Source organism: Balearica regulorum, chromosome 12, assembly GCF_011004875.1.
Source record: "Balearica regulorum gibbericeps isolate bBalReg1 chromosome 12, bBalReg1.pri, whole genome shotgun sequence".
In the NCBI taxonomy this organism is placed as follows: domain Eukaryota; kingdom Metazoa; phylum Chordata; class Aves; order Gruiformes; family Gruidae; genus Balearica; species Balearica regulorum.
The window spans coordinates 938897-956031 of record NC_046195.1 but is presented as its reverse complement, the minus strand read 5'-3'; the positions used below and the strand labels follow the sequence as shown (position 1 = coordinate 956031).

General features: G+C 52.3%; 1 protein-coding gene across 1 annotated transcript in view; it reads left to right on the top strand.

Annotated features, from left to right (window-relative positions):
* TRIP4 (thyroid hormone receptor interactor 4) overlaps positions 1 to 16540 on the top strand; it is a 32620-nt gene extending 16080 nt beyond the window's left edge. The window contains exons 12-13 of the mRNA XM_075765106.1: positions 11493 to 11595; positions 16301 to 16540. Of these exons, the coding sequence (XP_075621221.1) occupies positions 11493 to 11595; positions 16301 to 16368 (171 nt within the window). The 3' untranslated portion in view covers positions 16369 to 16540. The remainder of the gene's footprint in view (positions 1 to 11492; positions 11596 to 16300) is intronic.
* Positions 16541 to 17135: the final 595 nt, after the last annotated feature.

Below are 17135 nucleotides of genomic sequence, written 5' to 3'. Positions count from 1 at the left end.
CGTTAGTGGCACCCCGCTGGTATTTTTCTATCATTATCCTCATTTAATTTTTTATTATTTTTTTTTTACGCTTGTACTCAGAAAAAACCAAAACCGAGCAATGATGCCCCGTTTTGCTGGATGCTATATCAGCAGACTCAGACCAAGTCTCTGCCCTGAGAGCTTGCTTTATTATTAGGAACTGGTTGGTTGTCTGCATTATTACGGGATGTGTAAGCCTGGCCTTGCGTAACCCCTTCAGAGGGGTCAGTCTTGCGGCTCTGCCCTACGTACAGTATTTGAAGAGCGATTGACGTCGTTGAAGTGGTTTGCAGATCTTCAGGGCCGCGTGAGAAGTGATGACAGAACAGGGATCTTGTGTGCAGTAGCTGACAGGGAGCAGAGGAAGAGCAGAGCAGAGATGTCCTTGTGATTAAAATCAGCGTCACGTCAGATGATGTTGTCCTAATCCCGGTTGTGCTACTTATCGCATGAACTAGTTAAATCCATTCCTCTGGGTCTCTCTCCCACGTGGACAATAAAGCAATCCTTCCCCGTCAGAGGTTACATACACCTAATTTTACTGCTCAAAGCTGTGATCTTTGGATCAAAGCTGCTCTAGGAGCAGAAGTTTACTATCAGGTAGGAAAGCCCACTCCAGGTACCAAGCGTCACCCTCTTTGTTCGCAGAGGACTGAAGCAAAAACTGCTTTCTGAATTCGGCCCTGCTGAGGGCGGGTGGTTGGCTGGTGCCAGGAGATCCCTCCGCGTGGCTCTTACATCTCAGTATTTCCAGTTGAGCTTTGCACATCTTACACCTCCTCGGAGCGTGTTCTGGGCTCATTTCCTTCTCTTCGTGGCAGCCACCCAAAAAGCCTTGGTCGAGACCAGAATGATCCCTTTGTTAGGCTTTTCGGCACTAGAGGTGACCTGGAAACTTTTTTTCCTCCCATTGAGATCTGAATGTTGACGGCGGCTTTTCCTTGCTCTGGGGCTGACGTCACCGACACCTTGAGCAGAGCATGGAGCTGCCTTTCTTTTCCTGTGTGAGGTGTCGGTGACTTCAGCAGCGCTCGCTGGGGAAACATGGGATGGTGCAGGCAGGGCTTGGCAAGAGTCTAAAGCAAGGAGGGAACTATTTACATTTATGCCGTTTTAATGTGCTCTGAAGTCCATGTTCATTTTGCTAATGACTTTGATCCAAGAGGCTATTACTTTAACTGGAAAAAGAACATTTCCGCTGCTGTTATTTTAGTAGTTGATAGGTGTGTTTGGACTTACTTTGGATGCAAGTGCACACACATGCCGATATCTAGATGTAGCTATTATCTCGGGTTGAAATATTGGGTAATTATGTTTGATGGGAGTAAAGTGTTTATTTTTCATTTCTAGGTGATCACTTAGTGTCCTAAATCTGCACAGGGGAACACGTCTAAGCTATTTTTGTGCCATGAGATTGCAACTGTCATTTAAACAAGCTCCATCTTTCCCTCTCAGGAAACTTGTGTTTAATCTCTTGCCCTCTTCTTCCCTCCCCGGTGAAAATAACAGCAAAAAAAAAAAAGAAGAGAGTTGAGCGCCAAGCGTACAGGACTGGCTTTAAATTCTCAAACAGGAGTGAAGAAGAAGGGTAGAAATTTTCTATGTTTAGACTCCAGAAGGTGTCTGTTTAGATTATCTCCAAATAAAGGAACAATAGCCTGCTGGTAATATTTTCCTAAGAAAAAAGTTAATGAGAGGGAAAACCACAAACATATACATTGACGTGTACTTCGCAGAACAGCATAAATACGTAGAGACTTTTTACGAGGACCTTCTCCCTAAAGTAAAGGTTTCCTAGTGTAGGCTCCAAGCAAGACAAATGCTTGTTCGTGCGGCGCTGTGGCTGTCCTGGCGCCCTCGCTCACCCCCCACCAATGGGATATTTGCCTTCTCGTTCCTGAGGCTTAGTTATTGCACCTCTATCAACGAATGATTTTTTTAGCAGCGTTTTGAAGGCTAGATCAGATATACTTCCTTCTGCAGCAATCTAGGTGGCTGTTAATGATTGCAGCCGACGAAAGGCCTTTGAACTTTACAGGTCCCTGAGTTCTCCTAAGCTGAATTTGTCTTTCGCGTCGTAGCCTGATGCCAGATCAGGTGGTATTAGGCATTAGTCTGGCTTGCAGGGACCTGCGGGTGATGCATCTCTTTGGTTTCTCACCGCATAAAGCCCCCCCCTGCCCCAGGTTCGTGGTTCTGGGAGCAGAGCAGGCCTGCAGCTGGTTTGGATTAGAGACGGTAAGAGATGGGGGAGTTTTTCCTTATGTGAAGGGCTTTGGTTTTCATCAGAGACTCTTCTAAGGCTCCAGCTGCCTTGCATAAGCCAGCAGGTTTACTGAGGCCACTGCTCAGTCTGTTAAGATGAAGGAGAGATTGTCACTTGATGATGATTAATTTAGGAATGCATTAACATGCCAAAGAAATCGAATGATAGAGGCTAGCTTGCCCTCTCCTCTGGTTTCCTAGACCCTAGGGAAAAAACGAAGCCAAGGCTGAAGCATATGACTTAATTAATGATGACTATGGACTTAGCCTCTGCTACCATTTCAGCAAACTAGTCAGCAATCTGGGATTTTTTTTTTTTTTCCTTCTTTCAGATGTGGTCACTGATACTTGCTGCCTTCTTGGTGTTTGGCTTTTATTTAATCCTGAAACCCAAGGGTTAGATAAAATTGACCTCGAGCCTGGCTGCTGCTCAGGTGCCCCACGTCCCCATCGTCCGGTTGTAACTCCACCAGGTTGAGACATGACCACCATTTAGGTGGTGACCCCAAATGACGGGGGGAGCTGGCAGCTACAGAATAGAACCACCGTGGCAGATGTACGAGTGCCCGAGGACTATGCTTGCTTAAGTTTTCTTTGGTGTGTCATCAGTTTCATAACCCCGAACAGACGGGTCGCTCAGATGGCATATCCTGGTTCTGCCGTGCGTTGGGCCGTGAGAAATCCCATCACGTTGGTGGGATTGAATCAATAGCTGGAAGCAGCCGCCGGCGTCACGCCTCCTCGGGGAGTAGCAGCAAGGGTCAGCGTGGGGAGTGGTGGCTGCCGAAGTAAACCAGGGCAGGGACGTGGATGCTTTATCTGCGCAGGGCTGTGTTCACCAGAGTTAGTTGTTTGGTTTTTTTTTCCAAAGTTCAGCTGATCTCCATCACCTGCTGCGCCATTTTTACCCCTTTGCTTTGCAGCTCTGACTTACAAAAGGACTTTATGAAGCTGATTGAAGCTGTCTGACTGTATCTAGCAGGGTGCAGGCGCTGTGAGCCGCTTGAGCCAGAAACAGGTGCCCTGGTTTCCCCTCGTCTCCTCCTCCCCGTTGCCTCTTTCCTCCTCCTCGCCAGCTTTCATCCAACAGCGCGGGCGGCAGGGCTGCATTGCAGCTGAGGTTAGCCCTGCCTCTGCCATCCCTTGGCACAGGAGGATGAAAATGGCTCTTTCAGCAGAGCCTAGTACGGTAACGAGTATTTTTCCAAGTCCACCCAGTTTCCCCTGATGGTCGTCAGGCACTCTATAAACATCTCAAGCCCTTCTCGTGCTGCTTGTAGGGTTTACCATGGGCGGGTGTTTTCTCAGGCTGGGATTTGAGCTGCACAAGGGTGTTGGTGGATGTAGGTCCTGTGACGCCGGTTCAGGGAGAGCAGGGGGGCGTGCAGCGTGTCCGGTGTTTGCCAGCACCGCTGAGTCCTCCAGGTCTCCCTGCGGACTGGAGCCCTGGCAGACTGCTCAGCGTTTTAAAATCTGAGCGTACCAGCACAAGTTTGAATATTAAATCTACATTTCAAAGTCCTGTTATTACTTATTACGTTTCAATTGCTTCCCCTGCCCTTTGAATCAAAGTACAGCTTGTGGTGTAAGAACACGACGAGAGCCGGGCTCGAGGCTGGGAGGCGGAGAACACCCACCGGATGGATCCGACTGGCCGGGGGAAGGATCCCACGGCGATCCCAGCCTGCCGTGCCTGGATCCGGTTGCGTACCAGCTAAGCGTGCGAGGGGCAGAACAGGGACTGACAGGCATCCTTGTGGGAAGAAGGGGAAAGGAAGGCAGGCTAGCAAAATTCCTTGCGCATCCTTGCGAAGGGAGCCTATGCCAGCACATGATCTGCCAGCAGCAGATGTAAGCTCTCAAAAACAGCAGGGAGGATGTTGACTGCAACAATGCATCAAGGCTGCGGTTTGTAACCTCAATAGTAAGGCAGTTAACTTTTTTTTTTTTTTTTTTTTTTTTAACAAAGACATTTTGATTGCCAAATCCATAACCATTAGCAGCTGTGGTTTCGAGCTGTTCCTTCCTCACACGTTGCAGTCTAGACCTGACAGGCTTTCAAACAAAACTTTGGCTGCCGGCTTTTGTTTGTGTTTCTTTGCGATCCTGCTTTTTTTTTTTTTCCTTTTTGCCCGTTCTGTTGATTTGAACATCGGTGTTTATCCCTTTTCTAACCTAGCCTCCGCAGAGTGGCTCCTTTGCATCCATGTGGTCCTCTGTAGCCAAGGGCAGCGTGTAGAATTCCTGGGGTGCACGTTCACAAGGCTGCAGTACTGGATGTTTCTGCCTCGGGCTAGAAAATTTGGCATTTCTAGAAAGTTGGATCTGCTTTGGGGTTTCTGTTTAGGAAAATGTTATGTTTTTCAAGGGCCAACAGCCTGCTTGGCCTGTGCTAAGGCAGAGGGAACGGGATCCTTAAAAGATGATGCTCAAAGTTGAAAATTTGATTTAAGACCATATCATGAGGGAGATCGAACCTCAAAGCGAAGCGTTTGATGCTCTGCAACCTCTTTCCAGAACTGGAGGTCTGAGTCAGGAGAAGGTGACACAAAGCAGTGGCAAACCTGAATCTCCTGGCTCAGGCTTCTGTTGCCAGTCGAGTGTCACCTTTGTGCCCTGGAGCACTTCGGGGTGAAGGCTGGGTTGGGACATTGGCTAGATGATCCCCAAAAATGAATATCCTTGTAAAGAGATGATGGAGACTACCACTGTCAGAACAACAGATGGGGAAACGATGCTTCAACACCACTCTCCTTGGAAAAATGACAAGGACGGATGCTGCTTGAGCACAGCAGTTTTTGAAGGCTGGTCGTGCAGACTGTGAGACGGGTTGGAATTTTTTTTTGTTTTCCTCTTGATATTAAATAACTCCTACCTGCAGATGGACCACAGAGCCAATAACTGAGCTTCAAGCGCTGGATCAGTTTTGGCTGCAGCTGTACCCGGGCAGCTCCGCGGGATGTCCGTGGGCAGGAACTGGGGTTGTTGCTGGTGGTGCCCGAACTGGTATCAGGGGAGTTTGCAGCACCCATAACTGGATAAGCATCATCCCTCTCATTTTTGAGAGCTCCATTTCTCCTGCATCCATATGTCTGTGTTGCAGGCATTGCAAATGCACCTCTTTGGCTGCGGCACCCCCGTCGCTCGCCAGAAACTCCCGACTTTCTTTTCCCCTTTGTAAACCACTAAAGAAACATTTTCTAGCTGGATGGCGAGCAATTTCCCTCCGGAGAAGAGGAAAAAAATGGCTGTTTAGTGGTTAATTACCTGTTACGTTAGTCTGACAGCTATGAAGCTTATGAGGTGTGAAAGAAGAGCGGATCCGCCTTTCCCACAAATCACTGAGAAAACGGGGTGAAGGAAGCTGCGCCCGGCTCCCGGGGGGATGCCTCGCATCCCGCTCCTCTCCCCTGCACGTGGCCAAGGGGCTTCTTGTAACGCCCGGGGAAGAGCCCAGTGCGTGTTTTTGCCTGCCGAGGAAAGCTGATTTATTGCTGCTGCTGATTACAGCAGCTCTGCTCTTTCGGAGGGGACGCCGTCTCTGCCAAGATGACTTTTTTTCTTTTCTTTTTTTTTTTTTTCCCCCCCCTTTGAATGCATTTTACGGTGAGCTCTCTTGCCAACACATGGGCTCTGCTTGCTTTTATTCTTTCCAGACAGCTTTGCTTTCCAGCTCAGCTTCTTTTATTTTGAAGCTCTTAGAGAGCAGAGGGGAAATGAAGGCTGGAGCTGGTGTCCTGGCCTGGCGCTGCCTGGCAGAGTGAGCTGTATTTCCCCTGTTGTTCACCGAGGAGGCACGCCAGGAAAATGATTCAACCCTTTCCATTATTAACCTTGCAGAACATCTCAACCACCTCCTCACCGTTCGGTGCCAGTGCCCCGAGGCCACCCACCGGCAGCTGTAAGATGGAGAGGATGGCAGCGGCCCGCTGAAGGACTACAGGTTCCAGCGTGCAATTCTCCGCCGCGCTCTGGCTAACAGAGATATGTGCTGGGGCCGCGCGCTCGCACGCTCCATGGGCAAGAAGAGCGGAGGAGAACTCAGGCTGCATTGCGGGGCTCTGTAGGCCAGCTCGTGTAAAAATGCTATTCCCACCCAGTGTTAGCGTTCGGTCTCGTGCACCGTGTTTGCTTGTCTCCTTTTGTGTCCAGAGACCTTAATGAGAGCGAAAGATGCTCTTGAATGGTCGCTAATGAAGCTGCCGGGGAGCATTTTGGCTTTGTGCTGCACGGAGCTGCCGCTCTGTTGCACGCGGTGCCTTTGTTCCTTCCTCGGATGCACCGGAGCAGAGCTCATCTCGTTAGCGATGGTTTGGCACTTCCCCCCGGCACATTTTCCTTCGGCTCTTTCGATTCCCCTGCCTTCAGTTCACGGTGCTCGCGTTCAAGCGAATGCAGCCTATCGGGGAAGGGTGAAGAAATCGAGGGGCTTGGGACAGCCCTTCTCCATGGCTTTTGTTTTCCCCTGCCAAAACTGGATCTGGGCTAAGGGTGCCGAACCCCGTGTTGTTGCCAGCAATGCCTGCACTGCCCCTGCATCCCGCTGCAGGCTTTACCTAAATCAGGCAAAAAAATATTTACTTTAACAGATTGGGGGCAGGGGAGGGGGAAATTAGTAGGATTTTTTTTTTCCCCTCCCTCAAATGTCAGAGAAGGTGGGTTTGTGCCTCTGCTGGCTCCGAGCTGGCTTGTCCTCCTCCTTTGCTCTTTTACTGTGGGCTGCGGAGCGGGGAGGTTGGGCAGCCCTGCTGCTATTTCTGGTGGTGACAAGCTGGTGATGGGAGATGAGGGATGGTGAAAACAAAGTGTAGGGAACATTCATTAGCAATTATCCCTGCTTGCAGCTTGATTGGGGTGGCTGTTGGGGACATCTGATAGCCACTTAATGTATCTTCAAAGCGCCGGCTCCAGCGAGAAGGCAAATCTGGTGGCTGGTTTTTGGAGGAGCCCAGCGCTGAGCTCTTTTCCAGCTTGTACGTTTAACCTTGAGCTCTTTCTGCGTGTGTTAAGCTGCCTTGAGATCTGCTTTTTTTCCTTCCCCCCTGCTAATCTCTTCACAGCTAGGATCTTGCAAACCTGTTAGCAGTAATTGAAGCCCGACCGGTACAACTGCAGAGATGAGATGAGCAAGGAGGGTGGTGGTTGCGCGGACGCCAGTATATGGAGAACGTACGTGGGGTTTTCGACTGCGCGAAGCAGTGGGCTGGAGCAGCAGTTGGTAAGCCGTGCCGGCTGTTCGCAGCCCACGGAGCCCACCGTCCTCCCGACTGCCTCGTTGCAAGCCTGCTACGAGATGGCAGAAGGTCTGAAAGGAGGCTGAATCATTTTTATTTTTTTTACACTGTAGTTACATTGCATAACCCCCCTCTTTTGAGTTTTTCTGCTCATCTGCAGGATTGGAGGAGGGTGGTGAGTTTTTTCCTTCTTGACAGACAACCTGGCCTCTGGACCTCATTTGTTGTAGGGGGCCTTTTTAGCCACCTTCTAAATGCTGAGCTGCTTCCCGCTGGAGGCGATGTCAAAGCCTGGAGTGCTGGCACCCGTCTTATTTATACCCTCAAGATTATAATGATGAGTGCCGTTAAAATTAGGGAGGAACATCCCCCATCAGACTCCTGGCTGGGTTTGATTCTTGGTCTTTTGTAGAGAGGGAGTGTGATTTCCCTCCAAATGGACCTTTTGTTTAAAAAATTGCTGTTGCAAATCCTCTTTACTGGGGTTATGCTCTGTCTTCTCTCTCTGGCACGCTAGACATGGCTTCTGGAGTTTTCCTTTTCCTACAAGTCTCAGATTTGCTGATGTGCTGCTGAGCAGTGGCTGCTGTCTGTGGAGTGTAGTACTTGGGAGTAAATTTGTTCTCCGTCTCCAAAACTTAGTGCATCGCAGATTGTAGAGTGACTTGACTGACCTCTTACAGCAGAAACGTTGAGAAGTGAGGGTTTTTTACTTGTTAAGACACTTGGGCAGCTTTGGAAAACGTAGCGGAGACAAATGTGTTTGATGTCTTGGTGGCAGCGTCTCCTCTGAGGGTGTAAGTCAGCTGAGTCGTTGCCAGTAGGAGAGGCGTCTTCCGTGCAGGGCAGGTCGGTACGATGTCCTAAGCCATAGAGGTGGAGGAACGCTGCCGTTCGGCCACGCTGTCTGTCTCGATCCTTGATGACGAGAGCGTAGATACAGTCGGTAGGTGTCTTCAGGCGACGCTGCTCGTGGCGATCATGCGTGATGTCAAGAACGAGCGCTCTTTAGGGGACTGAATAGCAACAGGGAGAGATTTTGGGTAGGAATAGTAACAGTTCCAGCGACCTCGAGGAATGAGGTCCACGGAGGTGGTTTCTAAGCAGGTTAAATATTGGCAGCACTGGAGAGAGGCTGTGCTCCTGGTCCTAGGGATCGTGTGGCAAAAGCGTATCTGGCTGTGTCTCTGTTCAGTTTGCAGGCAGTGGTTTCAAGAGACGCAGCGGGCACATCTAACCTCTTGCTGCTCTCCAAGAGGAGTCTCAGTTCCTACCAGTCCTCAGCCATGTGCTCCAGCCGCTCACATGCTCCACCGGACCCTTCTTTGAGCAGTTCAGCCCATTAACCCGATGATAGAAAACTGACTTTGCCCAAAACTTCCCTAAATTTCTGCAGGGTGAAACGAGTTGAATCAACTTGCAGAAGGGACTGGGGGAAGAGTGGAGCCTGGCCTGGCTGAGTTGGCTCAGCCCCATCTTTTCCACCTGGGAGTCTCTAGGGCAGAGGAAAGGGTTACGGCGTTTTCCTCAGCTCTGGTAGGCAGGAATATTCTGCTTTTGTTGTTCCCCAGGATGGGATAAGAGGTTTCCGGGATAGGTACAATGGGAAGCCTTAAATGTAGCAGCTCTGCTCGAGGAGGGGCTCCTTCCCTGCCTCTTGGGAGTGAGATGCCAGAGGAAGGACCGAGGCTTTTAAACTGCAGGACGCGGACAGATTTGGCACACGTACAGAAACGTACCCTGGGAGCGAAGATGAAAGGCTGCGGCGTGGAAGCGTAAACCCAGGTCGCAGCTGTGGCATCCGCCTTGGCCTTGGGATTGGATTGAGCTGGAAGCTTTTGGAGCTGAAGGTTTGATCCTGGTTTCACGTGAAACCAGCCTGGCTAGTGCTTTCGCTGCCGATACCTGGGTGAGGGCCTGTAAGGTGCGTGAAGAGACACACGACGATGTCCAGGTCCACCTAGGAGATGGTGGCTGAGGAGATTTGGGAAGCAGCTGCACTCAGGGCAGCAGGATCTGTATGGCACTCTGGTCCCAGACACACAACCTGGCTGAAGAAGCCACTGGCTGAACCACATGTAGCGGAGCGGGGTGGACCACCTCTGTGACCAGATCTGGAGGGTGACTTACGCCCCACGGCTTTATGGTGTGGCCTTCGGAGGCCGTGCCAGCGTGGGAGCTGCTGGTTAAGTCGGGTCCTCTGGCTGTGGAGGGGCCACCAGTCACCCGCGCGATGCCGAGAGCAATAAAGCGGTGCCAGCATTTTGCACTCACCAGGCATTGGCCGGGGATATTCGCATTGGCTCTTTCTAACCTTCCAAGATCCTCCTTCCCTGCAGATGGGAAATGAAAATCCTTGGCATCGGCATGGAGCGGTGGAAGCAAGTCAAGTAACGTGGCTCAGCCAAAAATGAAAAAAAAAAAGAAAAAAAAGAAAGAGAGAGAAACCTGTCCAACCCCAGATCGGTACAGCAGGACATCCGCGTGCGATGCAGATCAGTGCAGCTCTTTCTCACCCAGTGCGGGTGTTGTACAGAGCAGCTAAGTGCATGTACATCTCTCTCTCTTGCTCAGTGAAGAGCTCTTACACGCTGTTGTAAAATGAGAAGGGCTGGAAATGTTTTCCCCGGTTGATCCAATCCCAGTGTCAGGCTTCCGTAAATCTCCCCTAACCGCTGGCAACGCTGCCAAACCCCGCTACAGCGCAGGGAGTGCGGGTTGCTCCCTGCTCCCCTCTCCGTGCCCAGCTGTTCCAGGGCAAATCCAAACTCATCTTGGCAGGTCAGCGAGAGCTTTTCAAACACTCAGCCTAGGAGTCATTTGTTAGTAACAAATGGGGGATTTGCCAGGACACGCTGCTCCATCTGCTCTGGCATCCTGTCCCCTACAGCAGCCTTGATGGATCTGCTCGAGGAAGGCAGGGGAGCAAAAGAAAAAAAAGAGAAGGCAGTTTTCCCATGGAAGGAAAACCGCTTCCGCAGGCTGTTTGACCAGGTTTCCTGGGCTGGAGCACCTTCGTGGCATGCCCTCGCCTCTGTGCCTGTCAACGCAAGGTCTGCAGCTAATGGAAAATCTGAAGTGATGGTTGGTGTATACATTTTTTTTATTACTGTTTTGCGTTTCATTTCTGAACAGCAGTGAGGCTGAGCTGCATCCAGACAGGACTTCAGTGCGCTTCCCTCGCTGAGTGTTTTTCCCCCATGGTCAATGAGAGAAACAATCTGTTTATAGTCTGCCTATAAAATTCCCCCATGTCTTCATTGCAATGAAATCGCTCCGTGCGCGGAGCCAGCCCTGCACAGAGCAGGCCAGCTTCTCCGAGCCATCGACCTGGCATGTTGCAAGCGTTTTTTTCTACAACTCACCCTTTAGATGCAGACGAATCTCAAGGGCTGCGCGTCCCACAGCGGGATGGTGCGCACTCTCCAAATCCCAGAGCCCTTGTGTTTGGGCTGAGCTTTGTGGGGAGGAGGTGGGGACGTATCTGGGACATCTGCTTCAGAAGAGGTGGCCACCCTTCTGGTGGTCATCCTCTTGTTGGGTTGGCCAGGCTGTTTCAGTTGAGGTTTAGAGCTGAAGATGGGCTTAAGCCAAGTGTGAAATACCTTTTAGGTGGCCAAACACAGGTCGGTGCTAAAGGGGGCTGAAAAGGGTTAGGGAGCACGCAGGGAAGCAGCTTGGTGAGCAGATCCGAAAAGGGAGCGTGCTCTGACAGAGGCACGATGAGAAGAGGCTTAGCGAGGGGCTCACTGATTAAGACCCAAACCTGCAATTGTTTTGGGGTTTGTTTTGTGTGTTGGGTTTGGTTTTTTTTTCCATTAAAAGCTCTCCAACTGGTTTAGTCTGAGCTGCTTCAGCCCAGATATAACCCATCTCTTAAGTAACTATTTCTCTACCTCTGACCGCCGAGCTCTTTTCACACCCGTGGCCGTCGCTCTGACTCTGTTTTGTGTGTGTCTCTGTGTTTCGCAGTATCCGGATCTGAGCCAGGAGTCCGAGTCTCCATTTGTCTTTATCTGCACTAATCCCCAGGAGATGGTTGTGAAGTTTCCCATCAAAGGAAAACACAAAATCTGTAAGTAGTAAAGTTTCCACAGATGCCCCCCTTGGCCTTTCGTGCCTGCTCTCGTCGCCACCTCTGCTTGCCTTTGCCATATGAGTTTGCAACCTTTGCCCTGTGCTCTTTGATCTGTAGGTGTTTGTTTAATGACTCGAATACATCTGTAAGATTTTTTTTTTGTCTTTGGTTCCCCTTTCCCCAGATGTTGCTTCCTTCCAAATACATGCCTCTTCCTGCCTCTGCAAACGCTCGAGAGTCAAAGAACGCTCGTGTCGGCAGCTGATCCGCTTCTGGCATCAGCCTGGGTCAGGATACGAGCTGGTGTGGCGATGCTCGGGCAGAACTGCGCTCGGGCGGTTCGAAATCACCCTCTTGCCCATGAGGACGGTGAGGGCTTGAAGCAGCAAGATCTGCAGGGCCAGATGGATGTTCTCCATCCGTGGGCCGGCAGGATGGGATGTCCTGGCAGAGCTTGCAGGGAAGCGCCGCAGCATCTGTCCGCGCTCCGCTTGCCAGTGTCGTTAGTCCCTTTTATGAGCCACCAGCCCCTCCGCAGGCTGCCAGTTATTCCTGCCCGCTGCCGTAAAAAGGATGGAGGAGGGATGCAGCAGCTGGGGAGCCTGCAGTCAGCTCCGTCCTTATTAGCAGCCTCCCCACCACACAGCCTGGGGAAGGCACCGTACGTGCTTTCAGGGGATGTGAAAAATTAATTTGACGGGCTAAAAGCAGCATAAGCAGAAATAGTCTTGGCTGTTTGTTTAGCAGAGCTGATGACTGGGTTGTCTTTCTCATTTGCAGCGCAGTTCTCTGGGAGTAGTTATCTAGCAGCGCAGGAACGGCAGGATTTCTCAGGACTGGTTAATAAGGGCTTTTGAAGCACAGTGTAGGGTTATTTTTGTTGGTTTTGAGGCTTTTTTTCCTCTCTCCGCTCAGAGATGCACTGTTCTCCCACAGCTTCGATCTCTCCCTGGGTGTTGGGGCGTACCTGCACTGCCAGGGTATTGAGCAGGGCGAAACGATTTGGTTTCTTCCCTGCCTTTTGTAGCAACATCTGGGAGGTGCGTTCAGCTGATGGCGACAAACGACGCTCGGTGAGCTGCAGCGCTCGGATCTTGCTAGCGGCACCGTCCTCCCCCAGGGACGGGTCTTTCCCAGCACGCCGGTGAGCAGGCAGGGCTGCGCCGAGTTATTTAGGATGCAAACATCTTTGCTGCGGTAGAACAGCCTCGTCGCTGTTGTGTGCTGGAGCAGCTGCTGTGTGCTTTTTTTTTTTTTTTTCCTTGTTTTAACCTCTCCGTGCTCTCGTACAGGCTCTCTCATGCCACATCTGCTTCCATCCGGCCGCGGTTAGGAGGAGAGCTGCCAGCGGCAGCTGAAGGGGAAGCTGCCGTGCGGTGTGAGTGCAGGGCGGCCGGCTTCGGTACGTCTGCCTCGCCGGTTGCAGGCGCTGCCGGTCCCCTCCCCATCTGTCACATCGTCTCCTTTGTGTTGTGACACTTTCCTGCTTGGAGAAGGATCAGTCTAACAGCCTGGAAGGAAGCCGGCTGTGCTGGCGGCTGCCTGCGCTGCCCGCTCCTGCTGCTGGCCCTGCCTTTCCTGCCCTCGCTCCCGACAGGAGCTGTCACGAGAGCAGCGGCGGGGGAGACTGTGGAGTTGCACGTTCCCCTCCCGGAGGGGACGTTGTCCGTCTGGGTGATATTTGTGACAGCCTAGGGAAGGAGGAGGGAAGGCTTTGACCTTTCATCGGGGTAAGGCGCTGTTTTAATAGGAGCTGGCATCACATCCGAGGCAGTCAAAAGCTTAATTCTCCAGGCTGGAAGCAGAGCGAGGGAAAAGGCACCAGCTCACATCCCCACCTGAGCTCACCGGCTGCCCCGGTCTCCTTGAAGCCTGGCTCAAGCCATGACAAAATGCCAGTTTGTCTTGTTGGGAAGCCAAGCCAGAGCGGTTTTCCTTGCCAGATAACAGCATGGACCTCACCGCAATGACATCCGAATGCTTCTCCGTTGCAAATTAGTCGTTTCTAGCAGCCCGGGGATGAGGAAAAAAAACCTCAACCCTAACATAGCTCGATTTTTGCTGCCAGGGTTATTATTTGTGTGGAAGGGATGGGCACTGTGTTTGCATCGCGTTTGGGAGCGCGGCTGTCCCCAGACATGTCCCAGCGCATGAGGACAAAGCTCGGTGGCGGTTCTCGTGGGAGACTTCCTTGAATCCAGGCAAAGCTTCCCTGAAGCCTCCCTCGAGCATCGCTCAGAAACTCCCTTCAACAGCCGACAGCTGGAAGAGCGCAGAGGAGCAGGAGAAGGGACACGTTGCAGGGTGAGACGAGAGTCCTTAAATCACTGAGCGGAAAGAGAAGGGAACCTTGGGGGCATTGCCTTATTTTTAGCCTTTTCCTAAAGGTTACCCACGTGATGTTTTATCTTTGCCAGCTGATAGAGCCGAGGAGTCTCCCGATCGCTTTTGGGGTCCAGGAGAAGCAGGCAGGCACGTGAAATATGAAGCTTACAGCTTCACAAGTGACACAGAGTTGGTGGTGGGTGACCAGAGTGTGGAGCGAGTGTGAACTCGCTGTCTTTCTCCTGCTAAAAACCTCATGGCTTGGAGACATGGTGGTCCAACACACCGCTTCTGGACAGTCTGCCTGTGCTGGCTCAGCCTTGTTGGGTGTCCATCGCTTCTTCCCCATCCTTAGGCAGGTGGAGAAAGTCTTCTCCCACATAGGGTGGCAGAGAGGATGGTGGATCTCCCAGGCTTTGTAGGAGAACATCTGCTGAACCCTGTGGCTCAGGATGAGAATACTGTCTGAAAACAGACTGTTCAAGTAATGCCCTATTTTGCCCTTTTGCTTGGCCTCAGTTTTAATTTTCTCATTTGTGATTGTGGAAGAGTTTTGCAGACGCCCTTTTGTGTCCTGTGGGCTGCAGGTTGGCAACTGCTGCACCGAGATATTGGCGACGTCTGGTCCCTGCTTCCAATTTTGACCTGACTAGCCATGTTTCGGTTGATGGATCTGTGGCATAGTGACTTGCAAACCCTTCTTCACGTTTGTTTTTTTCATACGTATTATGGGTTTGGTGCATTGAACTTCCCTCTCAAGCTCAGACAGGAGCAAGGTTGGCCCAAAACTCAAGCTGAAGGAGGAGGACCGGTTTCAGGGAAGCTGGGTTGTCCTGGTGGGACACCCTGAGCGAAGCAGTTTTGTGACCTGCGTCTCCTGGGAAAAGTGTTGCTGGACTCTTTGTTGAGCTGAAATTGAGAAGTTTTCTTGGTTTGAAGAGAAGGTGATGGCTCTGGCTGGTTTGGAGCTGTTATCTCTGGACAAGCGCTGGCTTCTCACTGCATACGGGCATTTACCGGCAGTTTGTGGAGCAGTGGCCAAAGCGGGACCAGTTTGGAGCCTGGTGGATCTGGTCCCCACCGGGGAAGAGATCTGCTGTGTGCTGTAGCTGGGCTGGAGCAACACAGCTCTCCCAGGGACCATGTGGGCTCTGCTTCACCCACGGGGTGACACCAGGCTTGATTCCCCAGAGGGACGATCCCAGGGGACCCGGATGAGGTGCCTGCGAGCTCCGGCTCCATCCATCTCCCTGGGATTTCACGGGGACGGGCTCTGTCCATCTCCTTGGGATCAAGCTCTGATCCCTTCGCTTCCCCTTCCTGACGGTGTGACCATGGTGGCCGCCCATGTCCCACCCCAGGGACAGGTCCACCCTTCCCAGCACACCTCAAGCTCTGTAGATTTTTCATACTGGCTTCTGCAACGCGATGGAGCCCCGTCCCTGCTCCCAGCTGCCCGGAGAGGTGGGATGAGGCTGGCGTTTGGAGGATGGGAAGACACAGGGGAGCAGGAGCAGGGAGGCGAGTTCCTGAGGAGACGTGGCATTAGCGGAGGTGACCGGCGCTGGCTGATGGCAAATCCTCTCCGGGAGGCTGGCTCTTTGCTGTGCTGCCTCGCTTAAGGTCACCTTCCCTTTCTTCCTCTCCCTTGTCCTGCTCTTCTCCCAAGTGGGAAAGCGGAGCTGGCAGTGAAGCCACCATGGCTGTGAAGCTCTGTGGGATGAGGGGAGGCAGCTTTTGCTCCGGGTCCCACCGAAGCAGCCGGCCACAAGCACCTGGGCTCCCCAAAGTGCCGCCCGGTGGCAAAGGCAGCACGTCCCTCACAGGTAGTGGCATTGGAGACCACCAACCTGGCGCTTGCCAGCGGAGAGTGGTGGGTCCCCACCACCTTCTGTGCCCCGTTGCATTATCGTCCCCAAGTTGGGGGTTTATTGTCCCCAAGCCCAGCTTTCCACCACGCCATGGAGAAACATGTCCCTGACACAGTGCTTGATGGTCCCCCAACTCCTTCGAACGTGTCGACACATCCTGCGGGCGAGCGAAGGGATCAGTTTTCCTCCCCGGTAGCGGCGGGTGAGCGCTGGATGTTAATTTACTCTTCTCCTTGCTGAGTTTCCCCCTCTCCGGCGTCTCTTTGCCACGTCGGACACGCTTGCCCCCGGCTCCCCGGTGTCGCGCCTGCGGAGGAAAGCCACGGCGACTGGAAACGCCTGGCTCCTCAAGCATGATAATTGAATGTGACAGGAACACACTAACTAGGAGACCTCGCTGCCTCCAGCTGATTTGCATTGCAAATAGCATTTAAAAATAAAGAGTGATGAGGGTTTGTTGTGGTTTTGTTTTGTTGTTTTTTTTTTTTTTTATCCACTCTTTACAGGGAAGCTGGATGCAAAGATCCATCAGGGAGCAAAGAAGGGGTTAATGAAGCAGAAAGCGATGGGGTGAGCCGCAGGGGAGCAGCACCGCGTTCCCACGCAGCACCCGACTGCCACCGAAGGGTGCCAGGATGGTCCTCGACTCTGGAAAGCAGGTGCAAGACAGATCCCAGAGCGCTTTTAGGTATTGCTTTATCCGTTGTATTCCAAAAGCATTAAAAAAAAAGACATGTTTTCACTGAGCTCTCGCCCAACAGCCCTGTGCTTCCCGGAAAGTTACACGCTGCGGACAAGGGTGGGTGGGAGACGGAGCATGACGGGATGGGATGCAACCAAGTGCTGGCATCTTCGCGTGTCCTGTGAGCGCTGGATCCCAGGACGGCGGCCAGCCCAGCTCCATCCGTCTCGGCAGGCAGGAGGTAGCTCCAGCCTGGCTTTGGAAGCATCTTCCCTCCCCAAAATGTGCCTCGAGGTCTTTGGCCGGATGGGGTCAGAGACATCAGAGCGCTGACCTCACAGGACAAGGGCGAGAAACGGGGGACGAGGGCGATGGCTCCCAACAGCCGGAGAGCCTGAGCCCTTCCGAGCGTGTGCTGGGGGAAGCGGGGGACAGGGGGGGAGAGGTGGGCTCCGTTCCTGCTCGGAGGCTTTCCGCTCACAGCTCTTGGCATCGCCAGGAAGCGTCCAGCCTTGCATCCCTCTCTCCTGGTTTGTACCAAAGCAGCAGCCGCCCCGCAAAGGCTGACCCCCCTGCCCCGCTCCAGCAGCTGCGTGTGTGAGTTAAAAACCCGCTCTGCCTTATGAATAAGATTAATTTCTCCTTTTTCTTTAATCCTT